The sequence below is a fragment of the Carya illinoinensis genome, chromosome 6, assembly GCF_018687715.1.
Source record: "Carya illinoinensis cultivar Pawnee chromosome 6, C.illinoinensisPawnee_v1, whole genome shotgun sequence".
Taxonomy (NCBI): Eukaryota; Viridiplantae; Streptophyta; class Magnoliopsida; order Fagales; family Juglandaceae; genus Carya; species Carya illinoinensis.
The window spans coordinates 33,202,908-33,216,013 of record NC_056757.1 but is presented as its reverse complement, the minus strand read 5'-3'; the positions used below and the strand labels follow the sequence as shown (position 1 = coordinate 33,216,013).

Genomic DNA, 13,106 nt, shown 5'->3' with positions numbered 1-13,106 from the left:
ATATCAAATTATAATATTACTTTTATTATAAATTATATCTAATATATTATATAAAATCATATTAATTTATTGTAAAGATTTTCAGCTGTTTGCACTTTTCAGATTTCTTTGTGATTTTTATAATTATTTTAATTCTTATCACAGTGGGTTTTCTCTCAGAAACTAAAGTAGATAAGAGGTCACTTCTATGTGTCTTGTTTTTCTTTTTCTTTTTTTCAATTTTGCATCTACCATGCTTTACATAATTCATGAACATAAAAACCAAGGATAGAGATCCTAGAGAAAGGTTGCCACTTCCAATCAAAGGCAATCCTTGCGACACCAGGACACAACCTAAAGATGGAAAATGCGACCATAGAGAGTTCGGACTAGTGCTTAGACATCTGATTACACTAATGTAAAGCTACTAATTTTCTGTATCCATTTAACACAACCAACATCTTTGCATCCCCAAGGTTTTAACTGTTCTTTAAATTACAGGACAATATAGTTAGAGTAATCGAATATAAATAATTAAGAAATGCTGACAAAGTAAAACGTTACAGTAAGTTCTCCTTACAGGAAAAAGGCAGGGTTCAGAAACCTCAGCAGAAGACATTCATTTATAAATAAACCTTGCAAAAGATTATTGCAGACATTTCTAACGGTATGATAAGCCAGCCGAATGAACGAACAACAGCGTAGCAAACATAACGCCAATGTATAACAACTGTATACCAACTGCAATTGAATCAACGAAACAAGAAATAGAAGCCACAAATCCACCCAAGGAATAACATAAGATATAGGATCCCGACTTGGCAATTAAAAATAGTTCCAATCAACCTCCTGAGTGAGAGACTGGAGTAGTTTCAAAGCGGCCGTCTTTAAACACGTGAACAAACTGCTGCGGCAACGCATGCTCCCCCTGCAACAGAACACAGGGTAAGATATTCAAAGTAAACTCGAGGAAAACAAAATTTTACGAAAAAAGCTACTCAGCCTCCGGTTTGCCTAATGCATGCCACACTCCTTCCACGTCACGGTTTATTATCAAAATAAACCGGGTTGCCCTTTACTCTGCTCCCTACGCGCTCTCTCTTCTCCATCACCCCTCAATCCGACGCCCTCACCTCAGACTCTTCTCCCTCTTCTTCATCTCCCCTAAATGCAGCTACCCTCTACCATTACTGTGAGACTCTTCTCTCTCACCCATCGCCCTTCAGGTCTCTCTCCCTTGAATGAAGACCCATTTCTCTCACCCCCTCCAATTCCGAACCCTAGAAGAAATCATCCTCGATGGATTCCAAGACCCACCCATCTGACTCACTTCCTTCAGCCTCTTCTCGCCATCCCCGAAGGCACTTTATTTTTCTTTTTCTTTTTAATCTCTACCTTCCAAAATGTCTCTTTCCTTCCTTAGTTTTGTGTTTGTTAGATCTATGTTTTCTCTTTTAATGGTTGCTGAGTTTGGATATATTCTCATCCGAGAATGGCATAAATTTAGTAGTGATGCCGGGGCGGGGACTGAAATCGTGCCGAAACCGTGAGGCTGGAGGACTAAAACCGTGCCGAAACCGTGAGGCTGGAGAACCCGTACAGAAATGGTGCACCCAGAGGGGAACTTTTGTTCCACCGTGACGGAGTGATGAACCCACCCAGTTCCCTAGTGATGCCGGGGCGGGGAGAGGGTCAGGCCGGCAAAGGACACGAGCTGGGGGCGTGGAGGAGAGAACGCGGGGAAGAGTTCTGAAGAAAGTGAAGACGAACCGGGGGAGGGGGGGAGAAATTGAAATGTTCTGATCAAAACTCGCGTTTTAATTATAAAAAAAAAAAAAAAAAAAGCCACGTAGGCTGGAGTGCGGAGGTTGAGTGAACAGTGGGTGGTTGTGTAGTGTAACTCAAATTTTACTTCCCTATTGATACAGTTAAATTAGCATAGATGCACTCTCCTTTTGATGCAGATAGTTCATTGGAAAAGATATTAATGGCCGGCAGACATATTAAATGGTAACATACGTCAGATACAGTTATTGTTATCGATGATGTTTTTGCAGGCTATAGTAATTAGGCAAATAAAGCAAGCATAAATTGTACAGGTTATTAAACTATGCAGAACAGTAATCCAGAATTTATCAAACTGTGGAAGCATTCTCCGACAAGTTTGAAGGAGGGGTAGAGACTACTAATTTTAATGCAAGAGCAACTGTTTAGACTTGTACCAAGAGCAATGCTTCTCCAATGCCACCCTTACAAAGATGACTATGCTGACTCTCTACACCATATACCTAATCAACACTCTAGTCACCCCTTACCCGGTTCAAAAGGGAAGAACTAAAATACTAATAATGGCTTTCACAGAGTCAAGTCACCAGTGTTACTCAAACCTCCTCTGGCTAGGACCAGTTTCACCATGCATGGAGCAATGCATGCCTAATGTTCAATTTCATCAGTCAACTGTAATTAAACTATGGAAATACTGACCAATGCCAATCCTCAGCTATCCAACAAACCAACAAGCATTCCACTTTACAAACCAAATATCACATATACCCTAACAACCAGCTCTACCAAACTTCCAGTCAGAAAAGGAAACGATAAGTGAATAAGATTATGTTTTCAGTCAGGTATTCAACTGATAGATCAGAAAAGCACCTCCCTCTAAAAAAGTACACAGAAAGAATTAAAAAGGAGGAGAATAAGCATAAATTTCAGTCACAACATCCACACTCACAATAGAGAAAGGAAACAAGGAAACATACCCAATCTCCATCAGGCTCAGCGCCAGGTACCAATACATTGATCTCACTTGACTTAGCTGTTGTTATAGATGCCCCAAGGGATTCTTTACTTAGATATAATTGGCAGCCTGCCGTATTATCCACTGAAATTGTCGGAGCCGAACCCTATGATAACCACAAAGTAGGTAAAAAAAACTCAGATTATGTTACAAGTTCATATGCAAGGTATTGATAACATTCTCAATCAAATTCTATTTTCCATGCCTTATTGGCATGAAGTCTGGGACAATAACATCATCGTCTGTTCAATTTGACGTCATATCACTCTTAAATGCTTATGGGGAAATAAAAATACCTGGCATTGCACCTCAACTCCATTGCAATTTACAATCTCACAAGCAGCCACAACATCCTGCATTTTCAAACAAATGTAATAAACTAATCAATATAACTTGATATACGCTGCCTCCATTATACAAAAAAGTTGTTCTTTCTTTCCCATATATCTTACTAACCGTAAATACAACTCCCATCTTAGTGCACTTATCAACTGTTATATTGTTGACTTTGCCTGCATATTGCCCAAGTAAAAATAATTTCCCTCGTGGCTTTCTTAAACATGTAAATAAAGCAAAATTCACAAGCCTGTAACAGTCATAAACTACCTTGAATTTGCAAGACAGAATCTTTGCATCCATAAACATATACCGATTGTTTTGCATCACAGTCATCAATAACCATTTGTTTTTTTCCAATTTGATTCTCAACAACCCACCTACCAGGAGATACAAAATTGGTGAAAATAGAGAAATCAAGTACTGGCATCAATTCCTTATGTAAAGCAAATTAACATACTGAAGATCAGCACACTCACTTACGACCCATTTGAAGCTCCAACTTTGGTGGTCCAGATTTAGAAAAAGTAGACGTATCTGTACGGCCTTTTTCACTTGTACCAACAACGCCAGTTCTATCTTCACGGTTTTTGGTCTTCATATCATCTGTGACCTTTCTTAGACCTGTCACGTTGGGAATCCAAATCACAATTTCTGAAATACCCATAGAAAACAAAAAAAGTAACAAAAGAGGGGGTAAAAAGACAAACCTGCAGTCACAGGCTTCCCTGAACTAATTTCTTGGAAAACAGCAGCCATTCCTTCTTTTGGACGTGATGATGAAGCCTGAGAAGATTCTGAACTGAAGAGCGAAGCTGGTGGAGGAGGTGGAGGGGCTGGGGCTCCTGGTGTGCGAGTTGTTGGTGGAGCAGCAGCAGGTTTTCCAGTAGGACTCCAAACTGGGCCTAAAGGATAGTTACTCTTAACATAATCTCTCAATCCCGGTAAATATAGTTCCTTAATGGCTTTGGCCCACTCAGAATGATTTGGGTCTTTGCTTTTGTACTCTACGAGAATCTGACTTTCACAACGAGAAGTGTCAGTACCTAGCCATTCGTAACTTTAGCTCATAAATCCATTACATAACTTGTGATCAATACTGCAAGGAAGAATGTGTGCAGTTAGGTCATGTAATTATGGACCACAATACATTACCCATGGTTCAATGGAAGCATCAGACATAAGCCAAATGAAACACAATAATTCTACATGTTAAGCTTTCCATTCTTAATTCTTTTCCCCTTTTTTTTTCTGATACGTAAGATAATTCTTTTCCTTTTTAATGAAGTAGACACTACATGCAGAAAATATCTATGAAAATAAAGGAGGATGGGCTAAAGGTTCGTCTCTAACCCTTATTCTGCTTACACAGCAGGTTATTATCCTTCCCCATTGGTTTCTGTGTGACAAATAACACCATTAAGTAGTTCATGACTGCATTTAAATGCAAACTACTGGCTCCCTGAAAACATTTAGTTTACCTTGTTGTTGTAAAATTCAGCCATCTGCCAACTTTCTTCCACATGTGCAATAGGCATGCTCATACCTTGGAAAAAAATGATGAGTCAATGAACACAAAACAAACCATCTGCCTCAGGCTTACAAAACCAATCAAATTTCTCCAATACCACACTCTTTGCCAGTATATGCAATCCATTTCAAAGCTGATAGACTGTCGGCGGCAGACTTCAAGTGGTTGAAGAAATCAGATCGCCTTCCTTCTGTCAACTTATTTGCTTTCATGATCACTCCATTCAATGGCTTTAGAAATTCAGCTAATCCCGCAACATCAGGTTTCTGAAAAATAAGGTGAAAACCTTGAAATCGTGGCCCTTAACTCACAAGCAGTAACACTGCCAAAGATATTATTATGACTATATAGCACCCAAACCTATCATTTCCTTCCATTCTTGGAAGGAGCTATCAGCCAAAAATCAAGATGGTATTCAATCACTCACACTACCATGATATTTCCAGCTGCTTAATTATTTAAAAAAAAAAAAAAAAAAAAAACTAGAGATTTCCAATTACTTGAACTACAATAAGGAAATGACCCCACAGAAATCAAGTTTCCAAGCAAAGTAGTAATTTTCCACCGCCACAATTCTTAGAAACATTAACGTCAAGAAATTAATTGAAAAAACAAAAATATGTGTACCTTAGCTTACGCTTATATGATAATTCTCAATGAAATTTCTGGCCAACTCACTGGGATTCTAGAAACGACCACGCCAATCAACTTTACTTCTCAACAGTTTGCACAAGAGAAATGAACACTCACCGGATCAGATCCATATAATTCTTCGTTTTTTACTTTCCCGTTTTGTTAGAATATAAGAATTATAGCAATTATGCTATCATAGCAAAAGTAGCAAAATCAAGTTCGCTCAACTTGACCATTTTCAGTATCAAGGCACCTTGATTCAGCCAGTGATACCATAAATGCGACAAGCTAACAATGATATAATTTGGGCAATACCGGCATTTCTTATTACCAAATTGCGCACATCCAATCCAATCATTTTAAGCATCAAACGCAGCTGATACAGATTGAAATTTAGCCGCTAAGTTTCATATATCATATGAGTTTAGAATGCATCAATAAATGTATTGTTTATAAGCAAAATAAAGGACCTGAGTTTGCTTGGTCTTGATGAGAAGTTCCTTCTGAACATTAAAGGCTTCTTGCAGTATCTTAGTGGCCTCCAATACCTGTCCCCCAATCTTCTCAGCAGCGCTCAAAACCCTACCCAAATACTGCCCAATCAGATCGTCAAACGCCACAATCGACGGATCCGACACCGTTTCTACGTCTATCCCAGGTACAACTCCCGAACGGAACCCGGTCGAAAGCGCCTCCAGCCGAGTCACCGCCGACTCCAGCCGAGCTATCAGCTTCTCCTCCATCACTCACTCTGTCTCTCTCTCTGTGTCTCAAACACCACACTGTCCAAGCGAGACGGAGCAAATCTGGTTTACGTTGTGACTTTTTCTTAGTTCTTTCACTGCCTTCTTCTCTTCTTTTTTCTTTTTTCAAATAATAACTTATTACTCAGTTATGAGTATGAGGGGCCAAACCGGCCCTAAAAGGCCAAAAAGAACACGTAGGTTTGGAGGTACTGATCCGAGACATTGGGGCGGGGGATGGTTTTGGTTGAAAGAGAGATGACACTTGTCAGTATGAGAGGGAATCTGGGAGGTTCGTGCGCTGTGGAACACCTGCAAGTACCGGGGAGTTGTTAAGGAAAGAATGACCGCGGATTAATTACAGAAAAAACTGGTTAAGTGGATAATAAGCACTCTCATTGGAGTATTTAGACGTAAACATATTCTACTTTTTAGTTATTAAGAGAATAAAATTATTCATATTGGATTAGGTAAAAGGTAGTTATAGTAACTTTTAGTTACGGTAATTTTAAAATCAAAATCAAATTTAATAGTTATCGAATACGTATCAAATTTTTTTTTTTTTAACACTCTCTTTTTTCTCAATCCATATCTAAAAACTTTTATCAATTTTTTTAAATTAAATGATAAAACATAATAAAATAAAATGAATTAATAATCAATAATTAATTATTCATTATTATATAATAACTAAATAGATAATCTAATATGAAGATATGATGTAAATAGTCAAAATCAAATTCATCTTATATGATTTTATTGTTATATAATAAAAAAATAATTATTTCAATATGAAGACTTATGTAAATAGAATACTTAAAATTTAAATTCATCTTATATTTATTAAAAGTGTCTTTTACATATGCATAATCCAATAACAATGCTCTTAGGATCCACATGATTTTGATTGGAATTTCGGAAACTAAGCTACAACCGTTAATTTTTGTCTTCCATCAATATCAAATGTCTGATAAATAACATAAATATTGCTTTATAATGGATATGTTTGGGTAATGAAATGAAAATTTCAAAATTTTTATTTTAAATCTAGAACTCAAACTCAAGTTTCGAGAAAGGAAAATGCTAAGCATACCGTTGCCAAAAAAAATTCATGATTAATGAAGTATTTTTAAATGATATTGTAATTTTTTTAAAATATTTAATAGTATTAAAAAAATACTTTTAACAAAAAAAAACCATTTTTATACCATCAATGGCTTCCAGCTACCATTGGGAGTGGTGGCCACAGTGCATTCCCGTAAAACTACCACTCGGCAAAAGCTATAGATCGTCTTTCCTCCCTTGTCCAAAGTTTCAAAACGGTTTATCTTTGTAAAACTTGTAAATCAAAATCTTGGGAGTCTTTGCATGTTGGCACCTTGATGGGGTTGCGGTAAGGGACCTTATGGTCACACGGTCAGAGAAGAAAGCTACACTAGCGGCCCACGTGAAAATGAAATTGCAATCACATCCAGTTATGAGCATTAACTATTTTCTTTGAATCTTCTATTGAAACTTACATATATCACGTAATATTTACAGCGCCTGTTTCGAAGTTGAAATCCGACCATACATCATTTAAATGTATCTGATTCGCTACTAATTACTGGAAAATTTATGGTACAAGATAATCTGACCCTCCCGTGTCTTATAAAAACAACTATAATGTCGTTCTTGATATCATATCCCCCCCCCCCAAAACACCATTCTCGGATGGTTGCGCAGTTTTAGCGGACATAAATGCACGGGAGAGGAAGGGGGGTTGGTCTTTCTCCCTTGCTGATCAGAGTTCCTGCAAAATTCGAAACAAATAACCGATTATAGGAGCATTTGAACTGATGTATAATTTACAGCACAAAACAATCTCAGATCGGGGACTACCATGTTTGATGTGGAGAACGATCGATCATCTGTGTCTCAATCTGTCACCACCCCCGCCATTCTTGGATTTGTGTGCAACTTTAGTGGACATATCTGCAACGGAAGGGAAGGGGTCTTTCTCCCGAGTTGATCGGAGCTCCTGCGGAATGTGGAACAAACGACTAATTAGAGACTTTGATGAGAATGAAAAAAAGGACATCTAATACTTGATTGGAGCTCATCGGAGTTCCTGCCCATCGGAGCTTGTCATATGTGACTACGGATAACTAATGCCTGACTCAAAATCCAAACTCGGTGCCGACAATTGTGTGTGCATTTCAGCTTGCTTGTGGAAGTAATTACAGAGGGTTCGTGACATTACATGTGATAATCAACTGAAGAACTTGTAAAATTAGTTAAGGCTTACTGAACGAAAAGGGAAGTCATCTGCTTCAAGCATGTGAACAATTTGACCCATCTTTGGACGCTTATTGATATCCAAGTCTATGCAGCGGAGACAAACCAGCAATGCCCGCTTTAAAGCTCTAGCAGGAGGGTGAACCTCAATCAAGGGGTCCAGAATCTCTTCTCCGCGACGACTTGCTACCATCCCTTTAAACCAATCAACCAAGTTCATCTGAAACGCACCAGTCATAGTTATGAACTTATGAGTTTTGATAGTGATGACATATTAGACAAGGTTTTACTGGAGAGATAAACTTGATCACCTCTCCAGCCGGTCTTGAATAATCAACGGGGCTTCTTCCTGTAATTATCTCCATGAGTAAAACCCCAAAACTATACACATCGCTGCCCTCATTAAGCATACCCGTGCTTGCATACTCAGGAGAGACGTATCTGCAGTAAAATGAATATAACTAAGCTAATACAACATGCTAATACCATTGATAATTCATGTCGAAATTGATCTAGGAAGTATCGTGGAGAACATACCCAAAGGTCCCCATTACACGAGTAGTCACATAGCTTGCCTCTGAACCCAAGAGCTTGGCCAGTCCAAAGTCCGACACTTTGGAGTTCCATTTTCTATCTAGAAGAATGTTACTAGATTTTACATCACGATGCACAACTTTGGGTTCTAATCCTTCGTGCAAGTAGGCTAGCCTGAACAGAAATAAGCACCGTAAATGAGTTGATCTCACATTAAAAGAGACGAAATACGGGAATAACATTGGCTAATGTGGATCACAGAAGCAGAAAATTTGTGCAGTAGATGACAGGAAACGCCATCTTTTGTAAAATAACTTTTTTCGGTGGTACACTATTGTGAGCATTGATATGAGTCAACTGAAATGCAATGACAATTTTTGTTCGCTTTTGATCAATCATAATTAAATTCAGCAGGAAAGCGGAACATCACACCCTTTTGCTGTCCCAATGGCAATCCTCATTCGAATATCCCAGGTAAGAGGGCTAACTGGGCCAACATCACCGTGCAACCATTGCTCCAAATTCCCATTATCAATGTACTCGTACACAAGCATCCTGAATGGCCATTGGAAGTTTCCCGCAGGCAAATTAGAGGGAAAATAAGGGAATTTCCATCACTTTTTCATTTCCAAATAAGATGATAGAGTCAAGTGGGCACGTGAAAAGTACCTCTGAGCACCTTCGGCACAATAGCCGATTAGACCCACCAAGTTCTTGTGCCTTACTTTCCCTATGGCTTCAACTTCCACCTTGAACTCCTTCCCTGCCTGACCCCTAGAAACACGATAGTGATGGCATGTGAACAATTATCCATGGTATTCATTGACAACAGAATGACAACGCATAAATAATTTTATACAATAATTCAAATTATAAGAATTTTTCAGTGCTCTATTGAAAATTCAACAATGATATAATTGGAAAGAAAACCACGTTCACAAACGAACATACTTGCACCTGGTTTATACAAAACCTTAACGCATGCTCTTTGTCAGCTGAAAACAATCATAGAATTCAACAAAAACTTGACCATCAACGCACGGTTTCACATTCTCAACTTTCTTTCTGAAAGTGATTGGTTCAAAGTAAGTCATAGTCGTCCTCAGCATACCGAATTTAGAAGTCTAGTTCTTACAAAATCTGAAATTTATAAAACTTGGCGAAGCTCATTATTCGTCAGAAATATAGGCCGACTCCTCAGGAGTTTGATGAGATTAGCAGCATATTGACTAATATTAAAAGACTTTCGCTCATCATCCATGCTGGTCACATACTACACATAATTTTATAATTTTTTTTATTTTTTTTTTTATCAAATATAAAATATTTGATAGAAGAATTTAATTAGTTTAATGTATGGATGATGATAGAAGAATTTAATTAGGTTAAGAATAATAAAATCAAAATTTTTTAAAAAATTAAAAAGATTAGAGATGATGAGTAATAAATCCTTAATATTTATACGTGTCAAATAGAAACGAAAACTTATTCCTCTCGAGAGCACGGATAATAATTGTGAAAATAGGAAAAGTTCAATAAAGTGACAATAATGGATGATATAATATGGATCAAAAGGAACAAAAGCGAATAAAGACATAAAGAACACGGCGGTCATTTACTTTTACTCGTCATCTGCAACAAAGACAGCCTAACCGACACAGAACAATACGGTCCAGATCGAAGGTGCACCAATCGTAATTTACCTCCACTTGTTCTTCGTACATCTAAAGAAATTTAACTTCCACCAAAAATCATATTTATTTTAGAATAAAGCTTGTATGACGTTCCACTCACCGTTTAAAGTGACTGTTAGTCAATTTTTTTATATTTTATTTAATAATTAAAGGTATTTTTTATTTTTTTAAAATATTTATATCTATTAAAAATGTGTTGAAAAAAAAAAAGTGACTGCTAGTCACTTTTTGAGCGGTCGCTCTTTATTTTATATCAATAAAAAACTCCATGAGAAGAAAACAAAGTGTACGGCCATAACTGTACATTACGAACTTGGATCTAATAAATAAAATGCAGGTGAAGGTGAAAACCACATTTCAAATAAACATAATCGAAAACATGAACTCCGCTGGATCTCACAAACATAATAAAGCAGAAAGACGTGAAAGTTTTCATGGAGAATTTCTCTAGAGAAAAATATGAACTTAAAATATTTTCCTCTGGAACCAGCAGGGTCTAAAAATCTCAGATTTTACGTACTTGTTATTGTGAAGGTTCTTCACGGCCACCACCGATCCGTCCTGCAAGACTCCTCTGTAAACAATACCATAACCTCCCTCTCCGATCACGTTCTCCACCGCAAATCCCCTTGTCGCTATCTCCAGCTCGTTCAAGCTGTACCAGCGGCCCCATCCGATGTTCTCAGGCTCCACCGACACGTCACTCCGGCTTCCACCGGAGACGTCACTCTCTCCGCTCCTTTTCTCTCCTTCAATCGGAACCTCAACCTTCAGCTCTTTCAAATCTGCATTTACAATTTTGACCTCCCCTTTCCCAGCAATGGCGTCACGATCCAAGGCCTTGATCTCCACGATCTCCTTGGAGACAAGCGGTATTAGCCGCGAGCTCTGCTTCACACGCATTTTGCGCTTCCGAGATTTTTTGTTCAAACAGATGAAGAGAAAGATAGTAAGGAAAACTACAACCGAACATAGCAGGAGAATCCCGAGCACGACGTAGAGTTTGAGGCCGAAAATTGAGATTTTGGAGCTGAGCTTGTGGAGGAGAGAGTCATCGGAGTCTTGGACTTCGCCAGAGTAATAGCCGGAACCCGACATTTCCCGGCGAGGTGAAGATTGCGTGGGCCTCGAGATTTATCTCCGGGACCGGAATGTGGAAGAGAAACTGCGAGTAAATCTCCAGTTAGGAAATATAAGGCGTTGAAATGTTTCGTGACTTCGTCGATCGAGAGAGAGGTTTTAACGGATAGAAAGTAAAAAGGAGGCAAAGGGTGGAAGAAGAAAGTGAAAGAGACGTTATCTTTCAGGTTTGGTACGTGAGACTATTACGTAAACGCCACTCAGCATCTTGTGAGTCGTGACACCTGACAGATGGTAGTCATGGTATGGTGGTCTGAGTTCAGAATGACCAAAATAACCTTGAAGATTGCACCAAACTTTTTTAATTTTTAATTTTTGTAAAAATTAATGTCACGACTAAGGTTAGTGAGTGAAATTGTTCATCTTAAGCTAAGTAAGGGGATTGATGGTAATACAAGTTATAAGGAGTCAAAAGAGTATGAAGATGCAATGTTCCTTTCATTAACTATATGTATTTTTAGATATAAAAAATAATAAATAATAAAAAACTATTACGTGTTTTTAAACATCTTGGGTAGTTTTTTTCATTAGCATAAAAAAAAATTTCTTTATTATGCTACATGTATAATTTATTGTTGGATAATTCGAGAAATTAACGTATATTGATACTCTTAGGTTACATTTGAAATGTTAAATTGAGTTGAGTTAACTATTTATAAATAATAGTGAATTAAGTTTGTGGAGTAAGTTATTTGGAGATAATCTAATATGAGTTTAGATATATTTGAATGTTAATATGAGTTTATAAATATTTATGGAAAGTTGAAAAAAACTATGGATTTAACGTATAAATAGGTATTGAGTTGAAAAAAAGTTACGAGTCTAATGTGTAAAGAGGTTTTGAATTAAAATGAGTTTAGTAATTTGAGAGTTGGGTATTTAGATGTTAGACTCAACTTATAATTAAACTAAACTAAATTGATCTCAGTTAAATTTAACAACTAAACGGAGCCTAAAGTTAATTTTTTATTTCAATTGTACTATCAAATTGAAGATAGAAATGCGCAAGATGAAAATGGTTTTATACTATTATCTTCACAACAACCATCAAAATCTTGAATTATCGGAAAAATCTCTTTTCCCCCAAATCGTAGGCTCCAAGACAAAGGACCCACTAAAGGCGTGACCGAAAATCTTCTTATTGCCATGAATTTACTAAATTTGGGAGCAGTACTGTATTAAAAATACATACTTAGCCAATAAGAAAGGAGTAAGAAGACGAATATAATTATTAACTGTGAAGTATCTTCTCTTAGAATCTGAATTAATGGCTGAATGGAAACATGCTCCTGCAATCTCTTCTCTAAAACAAGCTTTGAGCATTCATTTTCGTTCTCATGTACATTTGGTGGATCGTTTTGAATGTTTTGTGTATAAATAATACTATTAATGTAAGATTTGGATAGTGAATTGAAATGAAATGAATTAAGATAAAAGTT

The 13,106-nt window shown here is 37.3% G+C and overlaps 2 protein-coding genes across 3 annotated transcripts; both read right to left on the bottom strand.

The window, feature by feature from the left end:
- Positions 1-490: 490 nt before the first annotated feature.
- LOC122313475 (cyclase-associated protein 1) lies at positions 491-6,243 on the bottom strand. Of its 2 annotated transcripts, none has more exons than XM_043128532.1 (10): positions 5,750-6,243; positions 4,744-4,912; positions 4,597-4,661; positions 3,826-4,132; positions 3,595-3,739; positions 3,386-3,495; positions 3,236-3,291; positions 3,076-3,132; positions 2,742-2,885; positions 491-913 (listed from the first exon to the last, which is right to left on the bottom strand). In XM_043128532.1, the coding sequence occupies exons 1-10, from the start codon at positions 6,020-6,022 to the stop codon at positions 821-823; spliced, it is 1,419 nt and encodes a 472-aa protein (XP_042984466.1). In that variant the 5' UTR covers positions 6,023-6,243; the 3' UTR covers positions 491-820. The 2 variants fall into 2 exon arrangements, with proteins under 2 accessions (XP_042984466.1, XP_042984467.1); XM_043128533.1 differs by having other exon boundaries at positions 491-907; positions 5,750-6,236.
- Positions 6,244-7,500: 1,257 nt separating this feature from the next.
- Positions 7,501-11,821, bottom strand: LOC122313474 (probable receptor-like serine/threonine-protein kinase At4g34500). The gene is made up of 8 exons (XM_043128531.1): positions 11,048-11,821; positions 9,503-9,607; positions 9,266-9,388; positions 8,837-9,007; positions 8,611-8,740; positions 8,310-8,519; positions 7,904-8,042; positions 7,501-7,814 (listed from the first exon to the last, which is right to left on the bottom strand). The coding sequence occupies exons 1-7, from the start codon at positions 11,623-11,625 to the stop codon at positions 7,929-7,931; spliced, it is 1,431 nt and encodes a 476-aa protein (XP_042984465.1). The 5' UTR covers positions 11,626-11,821; the 3' UTR covers positions 7,501-7,814; positions 7,904-7,928.
- Positions 11,822-13,106: the final 1,285 nt, after the last annotated feature.